Source organism: Stigmatopora argus, chromosome 2 (genome assembly GCF_051989625.1).
Source record: "Stigmatopora argus isolate UIUO_Sarg chromosome 2, RoL_Sarg_1.0, whole genome shotgun sequence".
Classification (NCBI taxonomy): Eukaryota; Metazoa; Chordata; class Actinopteri; order Syngnathiformes; family Syngnathidae; genus Stigmatopora; species Stigmatopora argus.
Window position 1 is genome coordinate 19,236,030 of NC_135388.1, and position 21,366 is coordinate 19,257,395.

The 21,366-nt window shown below is 40.4% G+C and overlaps 1 protein-coding gene across 5 annotated transcripts in view; it reads right to left on the reverse strand.

Moving 5' to 3' along the window:
• igdcc3 (immunoglobulin superfamily, DCC subclass, member 3) overlaps window positions 1-21,366 on the reverse strand; it is a 66,413-nt gene that overhangs the window by 44,445 nt on the left and 602 nt on the right. For 2 of the 5 annotated variants that reach the window (XM_077594877.1, XM_077594878.1), the window contains exon 2: window positions 12,831-13,136. In XM_077594877.1, coding sequence (XP_077451003.1) covers window positions 12,831-13,062 — 232 coding nt within the window. In that variant the 5' untranslated portion in view covers window positions 13,063-13,136. Of the gene's footprint in view, window positions 1-12,830; window positions 13,137-20,902; window positions 21,263-21,366 lie in introns of those variants that run through there. The other 3 variants (XM_077594868.1, XM_077594875.1, XM_077594867.1) reach the window with 3 other exon arrangements.

Below are 21,366 nucleotides of genomic sequence, written 5' to 3' on the forward strand. Positions count from 1 at the left end.
TAGCTTTCATATGTAATTTGATTGGTGGGGTGTTCCCAATGTCATGGCCAGTGACAGCCACTCCACACACTGGACATTGGATGAGAGGAGCTCTTCTGTGAGCAGTTTTACATTAACACATCATTGACTCTTTCGATCAGTCTTCAGATGGCTCACGCTCTCAAACTATCTTTGCTCTCACAAATAACACCTCTGTTTGGCAAATGAAGCATGATGTTTTTTCTTTTCACGGGGGGCAGGCAATGAAGTGTTCCGACAATATATGGCTTACTAATGCATGACAAGAAGTCCCGTTCATAAAAATGATTGAAGGCTCCACCTTGATGTATGACACGAATCCTACATTAGATTATTAAAGAAACATTTTTCATCCTATTGAGTAGCTGCACTAAGTTTCCCCAAATGTGCTATTTCATCACTAGTACAGGGATTTCAATGGTTTGACTGCATGTTCATAAATAGAACTAACGTTTCATCATTGTTTATGAACTGCCAGTGACCATAAGCCATTTTCGCTATTCCATCTAAACACTATAGACGTGAATGACTTTAAATGGAAATATGTGCAGCTTGTCCTAAAGGGACAATTTTCAAGTGTTGGGTCAGGGGAGCACTTTTTCAACATGCTCTAATAGCCGAAGCGTGCTTCCTCAAGCAAGCCCACCGCCGTTGCTTTGCATCCGGCAGCATGTCGAAAGCTGCCCTCGAAACAAAGCTGCCGGGGTCAGGAGGTCAGCGCAAAGCGCTGGAATGGAATGTTCCTTCCTGGTTCAAGGTCCAGCCTCCAGAGCCAGAGGGGCCCAAAGATCATTTGAGACCATCCACACATGCCCCATCTATTTTACTCCCCACCACGCTTCACTTTCATCTCATCACAAGTCTGATCATCAAATGACTGGTGCTGATTCACCAGAACATCATGGCTGTTGTATGAACTTCAATTAGCTATCCAGTAAAAACAAGTTCTGGGCGTACAGTGTGTAGTAAACCAAGTGAGTCGAGGTGGAACATGTCAAATAATTGTTTTCTGTACCGACACAATATTTTCATTGTGAGGGGTAATAAACAGGTGTTAGATATGCAAAATTACACCTACTACGTTGCACTTGGCATTTGTGCAATAACAGGCTTTTCTTTTACTCCTACAGCTAATTTAAGATTAACGTACACATTTTTTGTAAACCTTCTAGCCGGCATTAAATGGGTGGTTCATCTTGAACAACTATACTGTAATTTGCTTTTGTTTTGTTTTACACTGCATATATGAGCGGCTAGAAGTCAAATCATCTATCTTTTCGACAAATGAAACATGAAGACAGATTATAAAACATATTCTGTGTTTATTCATTCATTCATTTTCTGAATCGCATATCCGCCCGCACAAGGGTCATGGGGATTCTCTTTTCAAAAGAGCATAAACTGCAATATTTCATGATGCATTTATAGATAGGGTAAGATAGGGAACAAAGAGACACACTGGTGGTTGGATAAACGTTTCTCCAAAAGCATTGCATCTGTTTGTGTTTTTCTCCTGAACCCTGATAAGTTGGGATTGAAGTTTCACAATTGTGGCAGATTTGGGCTATCTTTACATCAAGGTCACTGAAACTGCCCGAGGGCCATGAGGTGAAAGAGTGGGCCTTCAATGGGGTGTGAGAAGTAGGCTTCGGTGGAGGAGGGGAGACCTAATGGATAAATAGGGGGTTGCCTTAATGCACGCACAAGGGTCACCATTTCCCAGCTAAACTCCACCTCTCCATCAACCAACCCCCAACACCTCTGACCCCTTCCGTTTCTAAGTCAATGAAGAAACAGAAGGAGAAAGAGAGCAAGGGTGAAAGGGGAAACACACCCACCCAGAGTCAGCAACAACAAAAGGGGGCCTCAGCCTCAGCGAGTCGATTTGGTTTAGAGAACAAACGGTCAGGCCACCTTCACACAGCAGAACCACCACAGACGGCACATCCCCACAGCCTCTGCCCGTTCCCAGCCACTCAGCTGCCCTGCAGTTCACCAGCAACAATAGGTGCTGCTCTGCTCCCAGAGGTAACAACACACACAAAACAAGCACTGGGAAGAGCGGCAGCTGAGGCGCACTGAGAGGGGTGGCTGCTTAAATCATTCCCCCTTTAACAAAACCCACAACTGGATTCACAATCTCACACTTCATCAAAACACCCGCCGGTAGTGTCTAATCGACTTCTGAGGCAACACTGATTAACGGGGCAAAAAACTAGCGGGTTCCACGAAATGGACTAAGATTCCTTCTTTGTTGGTAATACATCAAGTATTGTAGAGTTTGCAATCTATCTGCCTTCCTACAATATAATTATCATCCCTCCTTGAAGAAATGATCACAATAGAACATGCAAAATGATTCATGCCAAAGACAAATGACATTCTATGAGTTGTTGTCAGAGGTGTTTTTTACGCCTTCTATGTTTTTAAAGTGTTTGTGGCTGCTTTACAATGAATTACATGATTTGTCAACAAGTTTAATGAGATAAATTTACCAACAAATGGAAACAATTTGGCGTTTTAGATAGAATCAGGAGAGAGGCACCTAGTATAGGGGTTCACTTGCCTGTTTTGGGCAGGCGCGGGGTCGTTTCTTGCTGGTGGCGGTATGATTGTGAGTGTGGATGGTCATTTGTCTCTCTCTGTGCCCTACGGCTGACTGGCGACCAGTCTAGGGTATAGTCTGCCTTTTGCCCGACATTGGCCGGGATAAGCTCCAGCAACCCCGCAACTCTTACGAGGATGCACGGAATAGAAAATGTGGACAAGTGGTTCGTGCGCTGGCCTCACGATTCTGGCATTGAGGATTCAAACCCAGGTCAGTCCTCACTGTGTGGCATGTTTTCCCTGGGCTTGCATGGGTTTTCTCCGGGTACTCCGGTTTCCTCCCACATCCCAAAACCATGCATGCCAGGCTGCTTGAACAATCTAAATTGTACCTAGGAGTGAGTGTTAGCGTGAATGGTTGTACGTCTGCTTGTCCCCTGTGATTGGCTGGCAAACGATTCAAGGTGTTCCCTGCCTGGTGCCCGTAGTTAGGTGGGATAGGCTCAGGCACCCCCTGCAACCCTTGTGAGGATAATCGGTTCAGAAAATGAATGAATAGATTAGTAAATCAGGGTAACGAAGGGTATCAAAAGTAAATGACGGGTCTCGCATACAGGCTGGAAGTCAGACAAGTTTTGGAATTTTTCACTCGACCAGGAATAATACCGTTGTAGTATTGGCAGGAAATGTGTTAACGTTAATATGTAAATAAATATGTTGTGTAGCAGTTAGCACGCCCATAAATGTGACAAAGTACAATTAAGATATCGGGCATGTCAAAAGGGGGGTGCACTAATCATTTCTCATGTGAACATGAGTGACAGTTTTTTCAATTTATATCTTACGTTAAGTGGTTTTGCAAAATAATCTGCACTGAAAAATAACTATGAAAACAAAAGTAATACAGTACTGTACATTATGCCAATTAATCTTAGAAGAGTATAAATGTAAACAAAAGAATAAATATGCTGATATTGCATTACTGCTAGGAGTGCATGTCATTAGGATTTTATATCTCATAAATATTGTTCCTGAGGATGGTCTGTGGTTGCAGTATGTTTTAATAATAAATTAGATTAGATGTGAATCACTATACTTAATATTCTATAAGGCATTGGACCATAACTCCAACCTTAAAGCCTTCTTTGCTTCAAGAAGTCCTAATACACGCAGGAAAAAGCTCATTACAAAATTAATTTTGTTGTTTTATTAGTCCCAACTCTGTAAAACCTTTTAACTACATTATTGGACTTGAAACAGTTTGTTTAATGTACTTTACAGAAGTAGTGAAAAAACTAATCAGGCTTCCCGTGAATCCACAGATAGAAAAACAGAATATTCTTACGACTAGTATGTTTAATAACGTGTAACCACTGTTTATTGACTTCGACCCCATTTACGTTTCTCCTTTTTGGTTCTGTAGTAAAACCACATTAAGTCTCAGCCAATAGTATTTTTTACTACAACAGCAATACAGAGTCAAATTGAGTCGAATCAACAATTTCCCAAGTGAGAACCACGCTTGGGTTTACACATTTATCAACCAATTTTACTGGAACTACAGTTTGGGTAGCGGCCTGGTGTCCGAGTGGTTAGCGTGTTGGGCTCACAGTTCTGGGATTGAGGTTTCAAGCCGCGGTGGGTCCCTAATATGTGGAGTTTGCATGTTCTCCTCGGGCTTCTGTGGGTTTTCTCCGACTACTGCAGTTTCCTCCAACATCCCAAAAACATGCAGTCTAGGCTGCTTGAACACTCTAAATTGCCCGTAGACATGAGTGTCACCGTGAATGGTTGTTGGTCTCCTTGTGACCTGCGATTGGGTGCCATAGATGGCTGGGATAGACTCCAGTACCCCCCGTGATGAATAAACTTTGAGTGATTTTTTGGTATGCATTAATTCCAGTTTTACTTTAGTCAGTCAGGAATCTTAGTCTTGGTAATTTTTCACAAATAATTGCAGTGTCTTATTATTATCATTGTGGATTATGATGGAGATGATTATAATGCACACAATAAATCTCTCATCTCATTTTTGGAACCGCTTTATCCTCATTAGGGTCGCAGGGGGTGCTTGAGACTATCCCAGCTGACTCTGGGCCAAAGGCGGGGGCCACCCTGTATCGGTGGCCAGCCGATCGCCAAATACATTTACTAAACAACAATGAGGTTAAAAAGAAAAGAGACTGGAATTTCAGAACTACCACAACCTGAATTAAGACATTGCAACAGACAAACAAACTTACACCCAGCTGCCTAAGACTGCTTTTGCAGATTGTAAAGTGACACACATTTGGTCAATTCTTTGCAGCCAATGACTTGGCCTCTGCTCGGCCTCCTTTCACCTTTGAGCGCTATTAATGAAGAGCACCTCTCACGAGACTTGAAAGTAGACCAAAGGAATTTTAGGCCCCCTTTTCATTTGTTTGTTTGAGAATAGCAAGGGTGGTCCAGAGGCACGAGTAGACCAATACACATTTTATTAACGAAGTCCCTCTTTGCCATTCAGACAATTGTCCAATGTCAACACTGAAATTGAATTTCAAAACAAGACTCTGAAAAGCTAAATTGCCTCAATTATTGATTGGATTTCGTTGACTTCATCCTTTTTTTTTTTAAAACATGTCAATTCAGTGCAAAAGCCTGACCTGGCTTGGAGGTTGATGTCTTCATTTCATTCTACGTGTATTTGTTTTACATCATGATTGATTAATTGACTTAGTTAACACATTTGTTTTATATCGCTTACCAGCATGTCACGTTGTATAAACAAATCCCTCTTCACTGACATAAAACCATTTTAGCGCAAATGTATGCATTCCACATTTAGTAGCTTCATTTGCCAAGAGATTGTGTGTAATAGCCCATATTTTTAGAGTATCAAGGTTCCCATTCTGTACCACACACGGTAGCTAAACTCTAATATTAGCACTGTATTAACCGAGCATTGTTGTGGATCTCCACAAAAAACTCTTTGCAGAAGTCAAAATGAAAGCCCCCTAAATGTTATTGGCAATTTAAAAGTTTAATCCTTGCAAGGATAGTGGTCACAACTGCGAACATTTGCCAACAGTTGTCATTATCTTAACTTCATTATTGCAAGCCTAAGTCAACGAGTATGTATAAAATATAGGGTTCGATGCCTTGCCCAAGGGCACCTTAACAGTGGGGAGCTGTAGCATGGAATCAAACCGCTGACCCTTTGTTCCCAGGACAAATCAACTAACTGCACCATGCCGGCAAAGTTCAACACATTTATTGTCCATTGCAAATTGCATTGGGCCAACACTAACACTACAATTGGATGTCAAATGCGGTTCGCAAAATATAGTTCTGTGGATCATTATTGGCCCCTGGGCTGCATCCTAGAGACCTCTGTCCTATGTGATTATAACAAAAAATTAAAACAGAAATAACCCAAATTAATCCATGCACAAATGGGTTAAAATATGAGGTAAATATGAGTACGTTAATGAATGTCACAGTCTTTCAAAGAGGTAGAAAAGCTGCTACATATTGTAGATAAGAATTCAATTGTTTATAAGAGCTGTTGGTAAGTAGGTAGAAAATGGACACGGAATGCTGGGAATGTTATGTTTCTATTGCACCTCACTTGTCTAACTGAACAAACAAAGAACACAGATTGAAAACAAAAACAAAATGATTTTCTTACATTTCAAGGTAGTACAAATGACATTGCCATTGTAAATAGGATGTGCAATATGGCAAAGCAGCTCAGATACATTGCTCACGATGTTTAAGACAGCTCTGTTCCAGAACGACGTCCCATAACATCCATAGTTCACAATATTAAAAAGATTAGTTTTTTTTAAAGGAACAAGATTGTTTTCTAGGGTGCGGGGACAGGGGATGCAACACAAGACATTTTTTTTCTTCAAAAAATTTAAACGCTTCTACGCAGTTGCCACACCCACACCGATTAATAAGTACTTGTACCATCATATAACAATTATGTCCATCCCACACATCCGTTTCCCTGCTATCTTCAAATCATACATCTTCCTCCTAGCTATTCAGTAATTACCTGGAAATGTGTGTAATTACACTGGCAAGGTCAAAGCTCTTGGGTACTGTTGAAAATCCTGTGTTTTCAAACACTTGACCCAATGGGAGGCACTGACCACAAAGATGGATGAAATATTACTTCAACATCATCTCAAATGACTAAAGACTGTCGTAGCACAGCTCTTCTCACAAAATGTGAATGAGAGAAATACTCTCATTGGGCATATGCCAAGTCCAATCAAAATAATCCATTAATTCAGTCACTGTACGTTCAACTTCAATGAGCATGAAATTCCCTCATCCATTTATATAACAACCAGATGCTTGTCTGTGGATGAGAGCGATATTTTACCCACATTTCAAACCTCCAAATTGAAATGTTTTCCCAGGACTAACAGAACAATCTCAGCCATTTGATGTTTAAATGTCAAAACATGCTCATGCGGCATTTTCTGGGCTAATCTATACGACAGAGCTATGCGTTGCTTCATGGCGAGTTATCAGAAAGGACCATTGGCAGTTATGGGGGTGCGGTCAGGGCGGGGCTTAGCTCGAAGAACAAAGGGAGCTGCGAGGAGAGCTAGGCACGGCGCTTGGCCGTCCACCCCAGCAGGAAGCCATGAAAGGGGCTGGAACAGGAAGGTCGAAGGGTAATGGCCAGCTACCAATTGACACCCTAAATGCATGTACACATACACATGCATGCATGAACAGCCCATAAATCACTCCCACTACCTGCAGCGTGCTGGAAGCTGGGTAGTATAAAGATTTCAGCTTTCAAAAAAGCTGCTCACATCTTTCCTGTAGACATTTGGCCCGACTAAAATTTATTAAAATGAGTGAGAAGTTTTATTTTCTCCAAGCAGCGCCAGGAGTACAAACAGAGACAATTTTACGGGCAGCCTCTTACTTCTCCTATTTCATCCTTTATTACCGTCTCTTTTTCATCTCAGAAATGTGCACTTACAGCTGTAGTAAAACACACATTTAGGAATTTAAGGGCAGATGTCGTCGTCATGAATAAAATTGTAACGCTATTGTCTATGGGCTCTTGAAGAATATCGTAGTATATAATATTTTGATGCACTCATTGTCCTGTTTAGGATTTATTTATTGTTCCCAACACTTTATATTGTTATTTAAATCTGTGAACTACATAAAAAAGACTGTGTGGAGGGGAATTAATGGCGTGAATATTTTTGCAATTAATTTCATGCAAATATACAAAATAAAGTCATCTCAACTGATCCTAAAAGCTATTTTGTAACGGGGGGCTTTTGTAGTATGTTGCCTGGTGACACTGGTGTGCTTTGGGGGAGGGGGCAGAGGCCCTGACTAAGTCCACTGTACCGAACTTGTCATTCATTGAAATAATGAAAAGCTTCCAGAGTCTTAACCAATATGAAAGGAGCTAAAATTTGGGATTGAATTTAAAAAGAGCCTGGCAACAGAGCTTGACCATCAAAGAGATAACACTTAGGGGGAAAAATGTTTCCTGAGCTGTATGGAGATTTAGAAGGGCAACGGGGCGTCCGTCCTACACAAGCCCCTAACTGTGAGCTCACACAAATGGCTGTCAAGCTAATAAAAAGTAAAATTTATGGAGGGGGGTAGTGTAGAGAGTAAGACAGACGTTTTATCCACCGGGAGGGCTATAAAGAGGATTCACACAACCCATTGCATCGCAGTGGTACAAGTCAGAGCTCTGTTGTAGAAGGAGAGTGTAACACAGCAAATTACCTCCGAACTACAAAGAAAACATCAGTATTAACAAACACTTGGGCGAGAAAAAGAAACAAACACTAGTTAGCAATCTTTGTCTAAGAAACACTTACTCAAACTCTTGAGTCGAAAAGATCCTCAATGCTAAAGATCTAAATAAAAACACAAAATAGTCAAAATTGACTACTATGTCAATAATATATTAACAACATAGTAGTTTGTGACAAAAGGAAGGCAAATAATTGCCTCAATTCTCCAACAAATGGAAACAAAAACAGAATTCATGTGGCTAAATTTGACTGGCCTGATTGGCTGTTTTCAAACTAAATTGGATTGGATTGGATAACTTTATTCATCCCGTATTCGGGAAATTTCATTGTGACAGTAGCAAGAGGGTGAGAATGCGGATACATAATAATTTAATGTTTCTTTAGGTTATCCATTTCTCTAGGTCACATTTGATTTCGCATTACTTCTAGTTTTGGGATGGTATCTAACGCCCTATTTTTGTAGACTACGCCTTTAACCCAACGAAGCTGTCCGAGCTGAAGCCAACCCAGGCCACGCTACAGGTGTTTTGGAATTTCATTGATCGGCCAATATAGATGAACTGTGAGACGAGAATGTGACCTTACACAAGTAACAGCTTTGGTACAAAAATGCTGAAAAATACAACATATTGTGTCGCCGAAGACTGGATTTAAATCTCCGTGCAGGTGTACCACTCACTACAGGCCATATTGTCATTGTGTACGAGTGGAATAAAAGCAACATTAGGTTGATTTTATCTAAATAGGTTTGGAATTTTTTTCTTTTCCTCAGAGGCTGTAGTAACTCAAACGCCCCATTTCCTGTACTGCTTATCCTCACAAGTGTCGCGGGGGTGCTGGAGGGTATCCCATACAACTACTGGCAATAGGCTGGAGACACCTTGAATTGGTTGCCAGCCAATTGCAGGGGACAATGAGATGGACAAGTATTCACACAGACAAAGTACAGGCAATTTGGTGTCTAAAATGCATGTTTTTGGGATGTTGAATGGAAACCTTGTTCTCTGTGTTTACTGGGAGGCAGATGTTCTAGTCATACCGTGACATTGTAGATTCTCACTGAATGTGTATAATAAACCTATGAATAACACATGGAATTTTGTACTTGCAATAAAAAAGTTACATATCTTTTGTATTCCAGTTTTTTCAAAGTACCCTCTTCTATCATCTGAAGTCGGCCATGCCATCTACCAGGGATGCCGAACATGCGGCTCTCGAGTCGCACACGGCTCCCGGCCAAAATGAATGCGACTCTTTGCTTATCATATTTTGTATATACTCTGGCTCTTTGCCTCGTTTCATGTTTCTCTTATTTTATTCTCTCTTAAAACACACTCAAATTCATCAGGGCCCATTAAAACAAATAAGAAATTATACTTAAAAAATAATTTGGCAGATTGAATTTTTTTTATGCTGCCTCTGACCTAAGGTGCGGTTCATTGACTCTCACAGTTTAAAATTTTGGCTCTTTGTGTCTACTTTGTCTGCCACCCCTGCCATATACTTAGGGTAATAAGTGGAATTTCTTGGTTGATCAACCATTACTTGTGTTTCATTGAATGAGCTGTGTCCAAAGTTTTGGCCTCTATTGTCTATGCAACACACAGTGTAATGTAAAGTAGCCTTGAGGAAAGCTATAATTTGTACTGTATTTAAAATGCCATTAGTACTGTTTCTTTTGTTTTCTTTCCTTTTGTCTTTTTTACCGCAATCCCATTCAGATGGTGTACTGAACACCTACATTGATTTTCAGGCTGTTTATCAAGAAGGCATGGGAGCGGTGGAAAAAAAAAGAGTGTTACAACAGCGCAACGGAAGACGACTGCGCATAAATTGGTCGCATTTGGAGACCCGGGGGCTCACAGCTGTTAATTGTATTCAACATTTTTTTTGGGACCAAGAGTCTATCATTCAACTGTGCTTCCTTTTGGAGGATTAGCTCTAGCCAGAGCAATCACCCCACACCTTATGCCTTATTAATGACTTGCACGTGTCAATCCCAATAACAACCAAGCACACTGGGGACACACAACTTTCTTATTGATTGACCTCCAAATATGCATTCAGCCATAAGAACGGTGTTCTGATGAAATTAGCTTTATTGGACTTGTTTCATATGGAATAGTGTAAATGTAGCCAAGGAAGTCCTCATGTTCCTACTACTGACTAAACTGCACCCACTGCATAAACCCTTTTGAAGTTTAAAGCAGTGGGCTTGGATGGTAGAATACATGGAAAAAGCGTGTACATTAATTTATACACCAAGGAGAGAATATAGGCCCATAAAAAAGAACATGTGCATCAAAATATGCACCTAATTCTTTAGTTGAGTCACGCATATTTGAAATATATTTTCTCACTTATGAATGAATGAATGTCTCTAATGTACTTAAGCAATGGAGCAACTGAGGTCACTAAAAAGCAGAAATAAAATTGCAGTTGTCCATAATCACATTATGAAAACAATGCATACATTTTTTCAGAGTTGAAAATCAAACGTTTTTTTTTTTTAGTAATATAATTTTAATTAAAAAAATCTCCCAACCTTATTGCAGTCAGGTATCTTTAGGAATTGAATAAACATGCTATGAAAATACACAGTATAGTATTCCATCTTGTCAAGAAGCCTAATAAGGAGCTTGATTATTTGATTCTGGAGTGTTGGAGGAGGAAGACATGACATTGAAGACCGGAGTTGGTGACCCCTGGTCTAATGCGACCCAAAATATGATAATAAACCCATGACCAGTACTAATGCTCAAGAAGATTTTTCTAGTCTTTAAACCTAATTTATACTTTTTAAACTGCAAATCCAGGTCGGCCCACCTGAGTGGAGTTTGCTTGTTCTCCCCGGCCCTGCGTGGGTTTTCTCCGGGTACTCCGGTTTCCTCCCACATTCCAAAGACATGCATGGTAGTCTGATTGGACACTATAAATTGCCCCTAGGTATGAGTGTGAGTGTGAATGGTTGTGTGTCTCCTTGTGCCCTGCGATTGGCTGGCCACCAATTCAAGGTGTCCCCCGCCTCTGGCCCGAATTCAGCTGGGAAAGGCTCCAGCACCCCCTGCAAACCTAGTGAGGATAAAGCGGTTCAGAAAATGAGATGAGATGAAAAATAGCAAATATTCTCAACTGAAGAGGTCGGTTATCCATTGCGCTTATTATTTACATCTGTAGCTTGTACTAATTTAGTGTACACTTTGAATCCATAGCCAAATTTGTAATTTTTTTTTTTTCAGTTTTAGAGACCAACGCACTGGTAATAAAGTAGAATTGTGCTCCCTTTCACGTGGATGATGCAGGTTGGATTTATGATCAGTTCCCCAATACTCATCTAACCCTAGATAAAATAAACGAGTGGGTTACAACAGTAAGGGCATCTGGCCCAATCCTGTGCCAAAAAATTCAACTGGCCTTTAGAGATTGCACGTGTTTTCCTACTTGGAGGGGGAGCCTTGACCAGTGAAATGTCCACTCTAACCCCCTGTCTCATTATTCTAAAAGCCTGTTTGGTCACAACAGTGTGCTGTCTGCACAAAGCCTCTCTCAACCTTTGTTCTTCGCGCTTGTCTAGGATGTAACATATAAAACAAGTGAGTTCAGAGAGTTCCGTTCAGCAATTCAGCCCCACTAACTCAGTCTGAACATTCTCAGCATGAATGCACAAGAATGTGTAATACTATACTGGGCTACTGAAACAAAACCTGAACCAAGGTGCCAAAGTGAAGCATGTTGTATAAACATTTTCGGTTCCTTATAAAATACAATATTTCAGAAATAAAATCTTCTTTTCTTTCTTTTGGAAAGATCCTATGTGTCAGTGAGTGGTCTGTACAGGGCTGCTCGAGGCTCATTGCACCTACAAAGGAACATGGCAGTACTCAGCATGATAGCTTGTTAATAGTAATAAAGACCCGAAGTAGCTGGATCGGCTAGCTCGTTATACTCATATCAAAATATGCAAATGATTCCATAGTCTCCCCCAAACCTGGACCTAAGCAAGGCAATGTCATCATTTTATTGTATTAACTTGTTAGATGAGCTCCCAATAAAACATAAACTAGCCGTACCGTAGTTGCAAAACATTTATTATAATAATCATCACTATTTAAGGAAGCAATTAGGGAGTAGTCGACTTTTCAACCACCAACTACTATTTCTTTTAATTGGCTGACTTAGGAGTGAGATACTAATTTTAAAACTTGTGTCATTTAAAAAAATTGACTGTAGATGCATGCGATTGTCTATCAGGTTTCCTAAGATTTGAATTGAGGAAAACAAAACATCATTTGATCTATTTTCTACTAAGAAGAGAATGAATAATACTTTAGGGGGACAAAGCAGCATTAAAAGGTTGTAAAATAATCTTCCCTCATTGTTTTATTTCATTAATTGGGGGAAACGCTGAAAAAACCTCCACGTATGGAACCTATGGGCCACGAAAAATGTGAAATAAAGCAAAAGGCTTACTGGCTGCTTGGATGCGTGCCTTACGGCTCACCGCCAATCCAAAGGAGTTCTGGGCTATACAATCATAGTCCCCTTCATCTGACGTGTTATCAGATTTGGTCTTGAGGAAATGTCCGATGAGGAGAGAGCCATTGATGAAAGTGGTGTGATACTGGTCCTGAGTTAAAAGTATGCTGTTGTGCCTCCATTTTGTAGTGATAGGAGGGGTACCATCCACCTGGCAATGAAGCATGAGGGGCTGCTCCTGCACTGCGATGATGTCACTTGGCTCCAGGGTGAAGGAGAGCTCAGCATCACACAACACACCTGAAAGAACACAAGCAAAAGGTCACAGTGTAGCCTTGTCAGTTCAGAGCAGGAAGAGACACAAATCACAGCACAGTGGTTCAAGGTAATGTAAGTGGACGCTGATACATTTTGAATTATACTTCATTTTTGGATTTCCTGGTTTCTTTCACAACCCATGAACAGCAGACTCAACTTTGAAAGTGACAGAAATCCTTTTAAACTGTGGAGGTGTGCATACATGTTGGAGTTCTGATGATAAGCACATTGATTCAACCTCGTTGACAACAATTTCAGTGGTTTCTGCAGTAATTGTTTTCAATGTTGTATTGCAAACAAACAAAAGGTATTCGCATTTGGCAGATCACTCATGACAGCTCACCATGAACCTCATAAATGAAATGCCTGGAGCATATCACATGCAATAGATGTAAACATTGCATGTATACTATTGTAGTTTACATGATTTCATTGTGTTCCAAAACAGATGGCTTGTGGCTATCACCAGCTCACTCAGGAATTTTAAATTATTCATTAATGCAATGAATATTTGGAACTAGTAAACACATGTATATATATATACACACATATATATATATATATATATATATATATATATATATATATTTATATATATATATATATATATATATATATATATATATATATATATAACTGTTGTTCAAAATTATTGAATTTGTAGAGCCAAATATTTTATTTGGCTGAGATGTAAAATCTTTTGACATTACGTACATTAAGTACATTAAGGTTTGATTACTCCAGATAATGTTTCTTGCTAAATCCCCCAAAAACATGCATCCTAGGTAGTGATAGACGTGTAATCGGTCTCATAGTTGGACATTTGACATCCATCGATATTTTTTTAATACGACCGGCCGATATGAACGAATCAATTTAAAACTGGGTTAGGTTGGCTCAGATGCAGCCATGCTTCTCCTGTCTCTCTCCTGCCTGCAATCGCTCTCTAACAAAAATGACCAGCTGCTCGTTAAGTCAATGGAATTTTGATGTTGTTGCGACTGCTATGCTTCAATTCGAGGCACCCTTTATTGGTAATAAACATACACACACGGACACACCAGCAAATTTAACCCCGTAACACTGTGTTGCCTTGCATACAAATAAAGTTGAACTGTACATTCAATAATATACATCAACGTAAGTCGTAAGAATCCTCAATATATTTCTTGATAAATATAGGGATTGTATGGATTGTTTTAACTTTGTCATAAATATATATACACTATTTAAGCAGCACCTCTAATAAAACGGCACTTTGGGGGAAGAATTGAAAAATAGAATGGCACCCTCTAATTGAACGTCACCATGGGGGAAAGTTTGAAAAATAGAGCGGCATGCCGGTGAAAGAGGTTTTACGGATCATCGGTTCTTCTATGTTTGGCAAGCACCTTCTTGCCTGGGATTCATACCGTTGTCACATTAGCGATGCCACCAAGAAGCAATTGTAGAAGCTCCAGATTGATGTGGCCGTGATTCCAGGAGGCTGCACCAAATTCATACAGTCCCCAGACGTCTACTGGAATGACCCATTCATGGCCAAAGTCAGACAGTTCTACGAGAACTGGATGTTGCACAGCCAGCAGAGCTACACCAAATCTGGCAACATGTGAGCACCATCAATGAAAGTTTATTTGAAATGGATTGTCGATGCTTGGGATCAGCTCCCGAAGGATCTAATCATCCAGTTGTTCAAGGGATGCGGACTGACCAACGCTCTCGACGGCTTGGAGTACTGCCAGATCCATTGTTTCAGGACAGACGGCCCGATTCAGACTGGTTTGCAACTTCTCCAGCAAGCGCGAGCCAATGCCAACGACAATTAACGTGAACTCCCTCAGAAACTCGACGCTGATGCGGAAAGTGATGTGAATGACGAGGACAGCTACAACAGTGACGTGTCACGTGATTTATATCAGTGAATTTGTAATTACTTACTAGTAAATGCCTTGTATTTGTGCCTTTTGTTAAATAAACATGAATATGTTACCTGGTTTCTCTTTTCATCCATAAAATTTACCGCATCTTCTCAAAATTCTGACCAGCTAGTCGAAAAATTGAGCAGCACCCTCTAATTGAACGGTATATATAGATATATAGGATGTATTCATCTGTCTCTCTGTGTGCCCTATGGGTGACTGGCGACCAGTCTAGGGTGTAGTCTTCCTTTCGCGCGAAGTCAGCTGGGATAGGCGCCAACAGGCCCCGCAATCCTAGTGAGGATGAGGCGGTTCAGAAAATGAATGAATGAATCACCATTGAAGTAAGGATTTTGTTCTGAGGCTGTGGTATCAGTTTATCTGATACGGCAATAAATAAAGGATGTAAACAGCATATTTGTGGTTAGCGTGTCGGCCTTACAGCTCTGGGGTCATGGATTCAAATCCAGGTCGGTCCAACTGTGTGGATGCTAGGCTGATTGGACATTCCACCTAGGTATGGGTGTGAGTGGGCATGGTTGTCCGTCTCCTTGTGCCCCGTGATCGGTTGACCACCAATTCAGGGTGTCCCACGCCTCTGGCTGTGATAGGCTCCAGCACCCCCCACGACCCTAATGAGGATGAAGCGGTTCAGAAAATGAGATGAGATGAACAGCATATTCTGAGTTGGTCCTCTAAAAGAGTTTAGTTGACACACTAGGTATCATGTTTCAGTTGCTGATGGCCTAAGCACTACCAATCCAAGGGCCCAAGAATCTGGCGGTGGGGGGAGGCTAGCAGAGAGGGTGAAGTTGAGGGCTAAAGGTCAAAATAGAGAAAGTTCATCCATTAAAGGATTTTTCAGTATTCATTTCAGAGCAAACTTTGGTGAGCAGGATGAACACATAAAGACCTGAATGCAGACCAAATAATCATTTCGTTTTCTCTTTAATCCAAGTAGCCCCCGCTTTCTCCTCTCAATGAGCACTGTCAGAAAAAGTGCCTGGGGACCAAAGAGACAGTGGTGCTGCCACTTGTGAAGAACAAGGGGTCGTAGTAAAAATATTTAACCCTTAGGTGCCAGGTGCTGATTCTGCTTTACACTTCTCTACTTGAATGGTTTCAGACATGAACAAACCTACCAACCTAACTTAAATGTTAACATCCTGTAGCTCACCCAGCATGAAGTGACCCATCATGGAAACAAAGAGTCGCCAGTGGCATCCAGTGATTCAATTCTAAAAATATCTTACCACTCAGTGGGTAATCAGGATTTCTAAGAAATGCTGTAGGAGCAATTTTGAAATGTAAACACTTGCAAATCTTTCTAGAAGTGTTGAAGTTTGAAAAATATTTATACCATGTTAAGGGTTTGCTAATAATTAATTAGAAGGCATTAACATGGTAGAAATCCTTTCATATCTGAAAATTCATTAATTCGTTTTCTGAACCGTTTAGCCTCACAAGGTTAGCGGGGGATGCTTGGGCCTATCCCAGCTAACTACAGGCACCACGCAGGAGCCACGGTGGCTAGCCAATATCAGGGTATCAGAAAATTATTAATACGTAAAACAATTAAATGTCAATTATTTTATCTATAGCAGGATGTTAAACCTATGGCCCATGGGCTAGAACCATTCTGCTAGAGCAGGGGTCTCAAACCGATTCCGCAAAGGGCCCATTGCATCCTGGTCTTTGTTTCAACCAATCTAGTGTCGACAGTTAAACCAATGAGGGGTCTTCTAACATAAGTAGCACCTGGCTGCAATCAACTGATTACACTTGCAAAAGGTGTCCGCTTGCTCAGTTTAAATGAAAACCTCCACCCCCTGCATCCCTTTCAGGACCGGTTTGAGACCGCTGTGGTAGAGGGTCTATTCCGGCCCTCGGGGATTTTCTGCCTGTGATGCAAAGTTTAGTTCATTCGTACAGTACGTACAGAATCACACATGCTTTTATTTTGACACAATTGTTATAAAACCAAAATTGATATGAGCTTAACAATGAACGCTGTTTAAATGCTTGGGTATGGTTTGTCAATGTGGGCGTTGTTCTGAGAGTACAAAAACTGCAAGCTACAAAACTGCTACAAGTAGGTGATCCTCTGTGTGGAGATGTTCACCCAAAAAAGCAGGTACAGACGCTCCCCTACTTACGAACGAGTTAGGTTCCGAGCGATTGTTCATAAGTTGAATTTGTTCGTAAGTTGCTCAGTGCTATATTTTGTATTATAATTTATGTTTAAGGCCTATATAAGTATATTGAAGGTTTATATAAGTGCATTTGTATGTTTAAGGCTTGTATAAGTAACACACATTGGTTTGTAATAAAAAAAACATTTAATAAAATGGAGATAATACATACAGTACTGTATACATACATTAGCGAGAGAGATTTACTAGAAACTGGCCGAAAGAAGCTATCTAATGACGATTGCAGTTTTCTTTTTTTCATCATAAATGATGCGGTAGCACTGTATGGCATCATTCAGTTGATTTGCAAACTTTGTGCAACGTTCAATATTTGGGTCCTGCTGCTTGATCTTTATGTTTATAAATGGTACTGACGGTCGAACGATTCAAGTTGTATTGCCGTGCGACGCTCACCACTTTCTCACGCGCATCAAGCTTCGTTATTATTGCCACTCATTTCAAATGAAATGGCTTGCCTCTTCCTTGCACCTCCCTCAATAGAAGCCTTTCGCTTTTCACCAACCATATTGAATAATGGATGCACGAGATATTTAATGATAAAAACGAAAAAGGTTCTTTGCGCACTGGAGATACGTTCACGCACTTCCGCTCTGCAACGAAGTGGGCAGAAGAAGGTAGATGCTGGGTGAGCTGAGCAATCACAGCGCCAGGTGTCGGTATTAGCGGCGGAAAGAAGCACTACTCGGAAAAAGGGGCGCAATACAAAATCGAATTTACGAACATTTTCGACATAAACGCAATTTGCAGACATGTTCGTATGTACCGTTGTTCGTAACGCGAATGTTCGTAAGTAGGGGAGCGTCTGTACACCATCAGAAAAATTCAGCATATTTAGATGCTGTGCAAAAGTACGGTTGCCAAAAATACATTAAATATGTCAATGAAAACACTAATGCATTGTTAAAATTGAATATTGAATGTGTGTTTATTTGCAAAATGGGTGTGAGAAATGAATTATTAAACATAACTTATTTGGTCAAAAATATATTATACACAAGCTTATCAAACATATGATTAGCGTAAATGCAGCCGAAGAACCAAAATGATTTTGACACCCCTGCTAAGAGAATTGTGGTTCCATTGCCACCAAGGGGCGCCAAATTGACGCATACATGTATAGTAATTGTGGCATGTCTGAAGTGTCCAATATCAATGTACCACTTAGAGAGCAGCTGTAACAGCTCCTTAATGTTAGGCTAGGCTGTCGGCTCCACACAGAAGTTGGAAATAGAGCCTGATAAACTCAATTAAAGAGCCAGAAATTTGGGCTAAACATAGATAAATAGTAAAGTAGTGAACTTCTAATGTAAATATTGCGCATGCACACATCACGATTTTGCAGTCCAAATGGGACATCGTTCTGGCTTAGAACAAACGAAAAGACTGGATCGAATCTTCCTCTGATGTGATACCGAAAGTACCTTGATGGTCGACTGGTAGATCATGATCGATGTATTGAGCACCCCTGGTCTAGTCAGAACAGCAACCGAAATTATGGATAAATGATTCACAAAGATGGCTATGGAACTGAATGTTTGCATATTGATGTATTTGAACATGAATTTGTTTCCAATTTTATTCAGGAATAACATCCCACTTAATTGTCATTGTCATGTGATTAAGCAGACTTGATTACACTTACCTGTAACCACCATAAAGAGGTGGATTACTTTTAGCTTTACCAGATTCATGTGACAGGCTGGCAAAAAGATTCACTGCAACCAATTATACAACTACCAATATTTATACAATCTGACTGAACATGCAATATCGGTCAAGAACACCACTGACAGCAACAAGTCATATCAGGACACAAAACCGGCCAATAGGCTGTCAAGGAAGCCAATTAAGAGTAAAATAATACGATAATGCAAGTTAAGAGGATTTATTATTTTTGGCATATTTCTTTAGTTCTATTTCAGCATCTTTAATGCTTCCAATTCATAATGAACATTGATAAAATACATAACCAAATAAGTAGCACGGTATAATATATATTTTACTATATGATACTGTAAAATGTTATGGACTTAAATATCACTATAGATATAAGAATTTAGTTGGGAATGACTTTTTGACCCTAATGAGTACAAGTAATATGAAAAATGAATCTAATTTTCTGAATATGTATCGTTAATACAAATTCTGGTATCCAAAGTCAGAATCAAATACTGAATATCTCCGTTTTTCTATTTGAGATAAACACCGTCTTCCTAACCTTCTTGGGAATGCTTTCTTTGTGTTAGAGGCAGAATTGAGACTGTTTTGTTAAATGTCCCAGAGAACAATTTTAGGTGTACAGAAATGGTCAAACTCAGGTACATCACATTTGGAAATAAAAGGCAACAGTCCGTCCACGTGAAGCTATGGAAATTAGTGACCTTATAAATCTTCTTCTGAATAAACAGAATAAAAGGCCCATTGCAAAATCCTTTTGAAAGCATTTCATAAGAGCAAAAGCGGCGAGAGAAATCACACCCTCTATTGTTATCCGAATTTTCAGTTCTGCAGGCAGGTGTTTTAACTCTTCCGTCGATATACTGTTTGTGAAACAATCAACACATTTTCTTCGCAACTACTTTCCATCAGTTACTTAACTACTGAAGTTACATTACATTTTAACCAAAATATATTAACATTTATTTTCTTACTTTAGAAATATATTGCTTAAATTTGTATGAAAATAAAATCTAAACGATGTCTCTGAGGTTTCCCTGACAAAGTACCTGTATGTTATGAACCCATGGTTCCTTCCTTGTGTGGCAAATATTCACTACCCTTTGGTGCCTTTGAATTTGGGGGGCCCAGAAACTGTCAACAGTGAACAAAAGGCATACAAAACGAGAATTTGATAAGGAGGAGCGAGACCGTCCTAATATGTACAAATAATCTCCCCAGCAGGATACAACTGGTATATTCCAATCCAAATGAATCGAGCATGTTCACATATGGAAGCACAGTGGCGATGCCAATAAATCCCTTCAAAAACACCCCATGACATGAAAAGAATCTCCTCTGTCACTTTCAGGATAATAGAATGCATTTTTTAAATTAAAAACTCAAAGAAAGTATATAGTGATGACTGTAACCCGACCTTCATTTCCATATGGAGCAGGCCAATAATGACTCATTGACTTTATCATCATTATCATAACATGTTGTAATGAGTTTGCTGCAGCTTCTCCTTTGAGAGCACATTTTGCAATTGTGACAGGGAGAGGTAAAAATATGTGGAGTATGTTCCTGTATACAGAAGAAACATTGTGCTCATTGCAACGTGCTCCCATCAAAACAACCAGACAACTTCTCTTCACAAGCTGCACGTGGTTAAAGTGCAGCTAGACGCACTACACGCCAGCAAACAACAGAAGGAACTCTGCACGGATGAATTTTTATTAAAACTTTTGCACTGGTTGGGTGTGACCGTGAAGAAACCATTGGGGAAAAAAAACATCCATTTGTCTGCAAAGACTGTCAGCGGACAGCATTCAAGTTCAGGTTTAGCAATTTTTGGTCATAATCGCGCTCATTGCAGTTTCTAGGCTTGCTTGGGTGGAGATGAAACCTCGCTCCAGAACCCTCACAATGCAACCATGTAGAGAATGATGCCACTTACCTATGCACGCTTTTAGCAAGACACCCAAAAAGCATGGAAGAAGGTGGCGGCGCCTTTTGGATGCCATTTAAAAAAAAGCTCAATTAATCCAGCACTGCACAACGCGAAGTAATAGATGAGGTTCAGGAAAATACGGCTACATGATCCAACCTACGGGGCAAACTGCTTGGTGGCTCTCTGGGGTCGAACATGCTTTCGCCATTGCAACCATCTATCCGTAATCTGTCAGCATCCCTCTCCTCGTCTTCATTTTTTACATCTCTCTCTCTCTCTCTCTCTCTCTCTCTCTCTCTCTCTCTCTCTCTCTCTCTCTTTCTCTCTCTCTCTCTCTCTCTCTCTCTCTCTCACACATACACACACACACACCCTCTTTCTCTCTCGCACACCCCCTCTCTCTCTCGCTCTCTCTGTCCCCCCCCTCTCTGTCTCTGTCCCCCCCACTCTACCCCCCCCCCCCCCCTCTG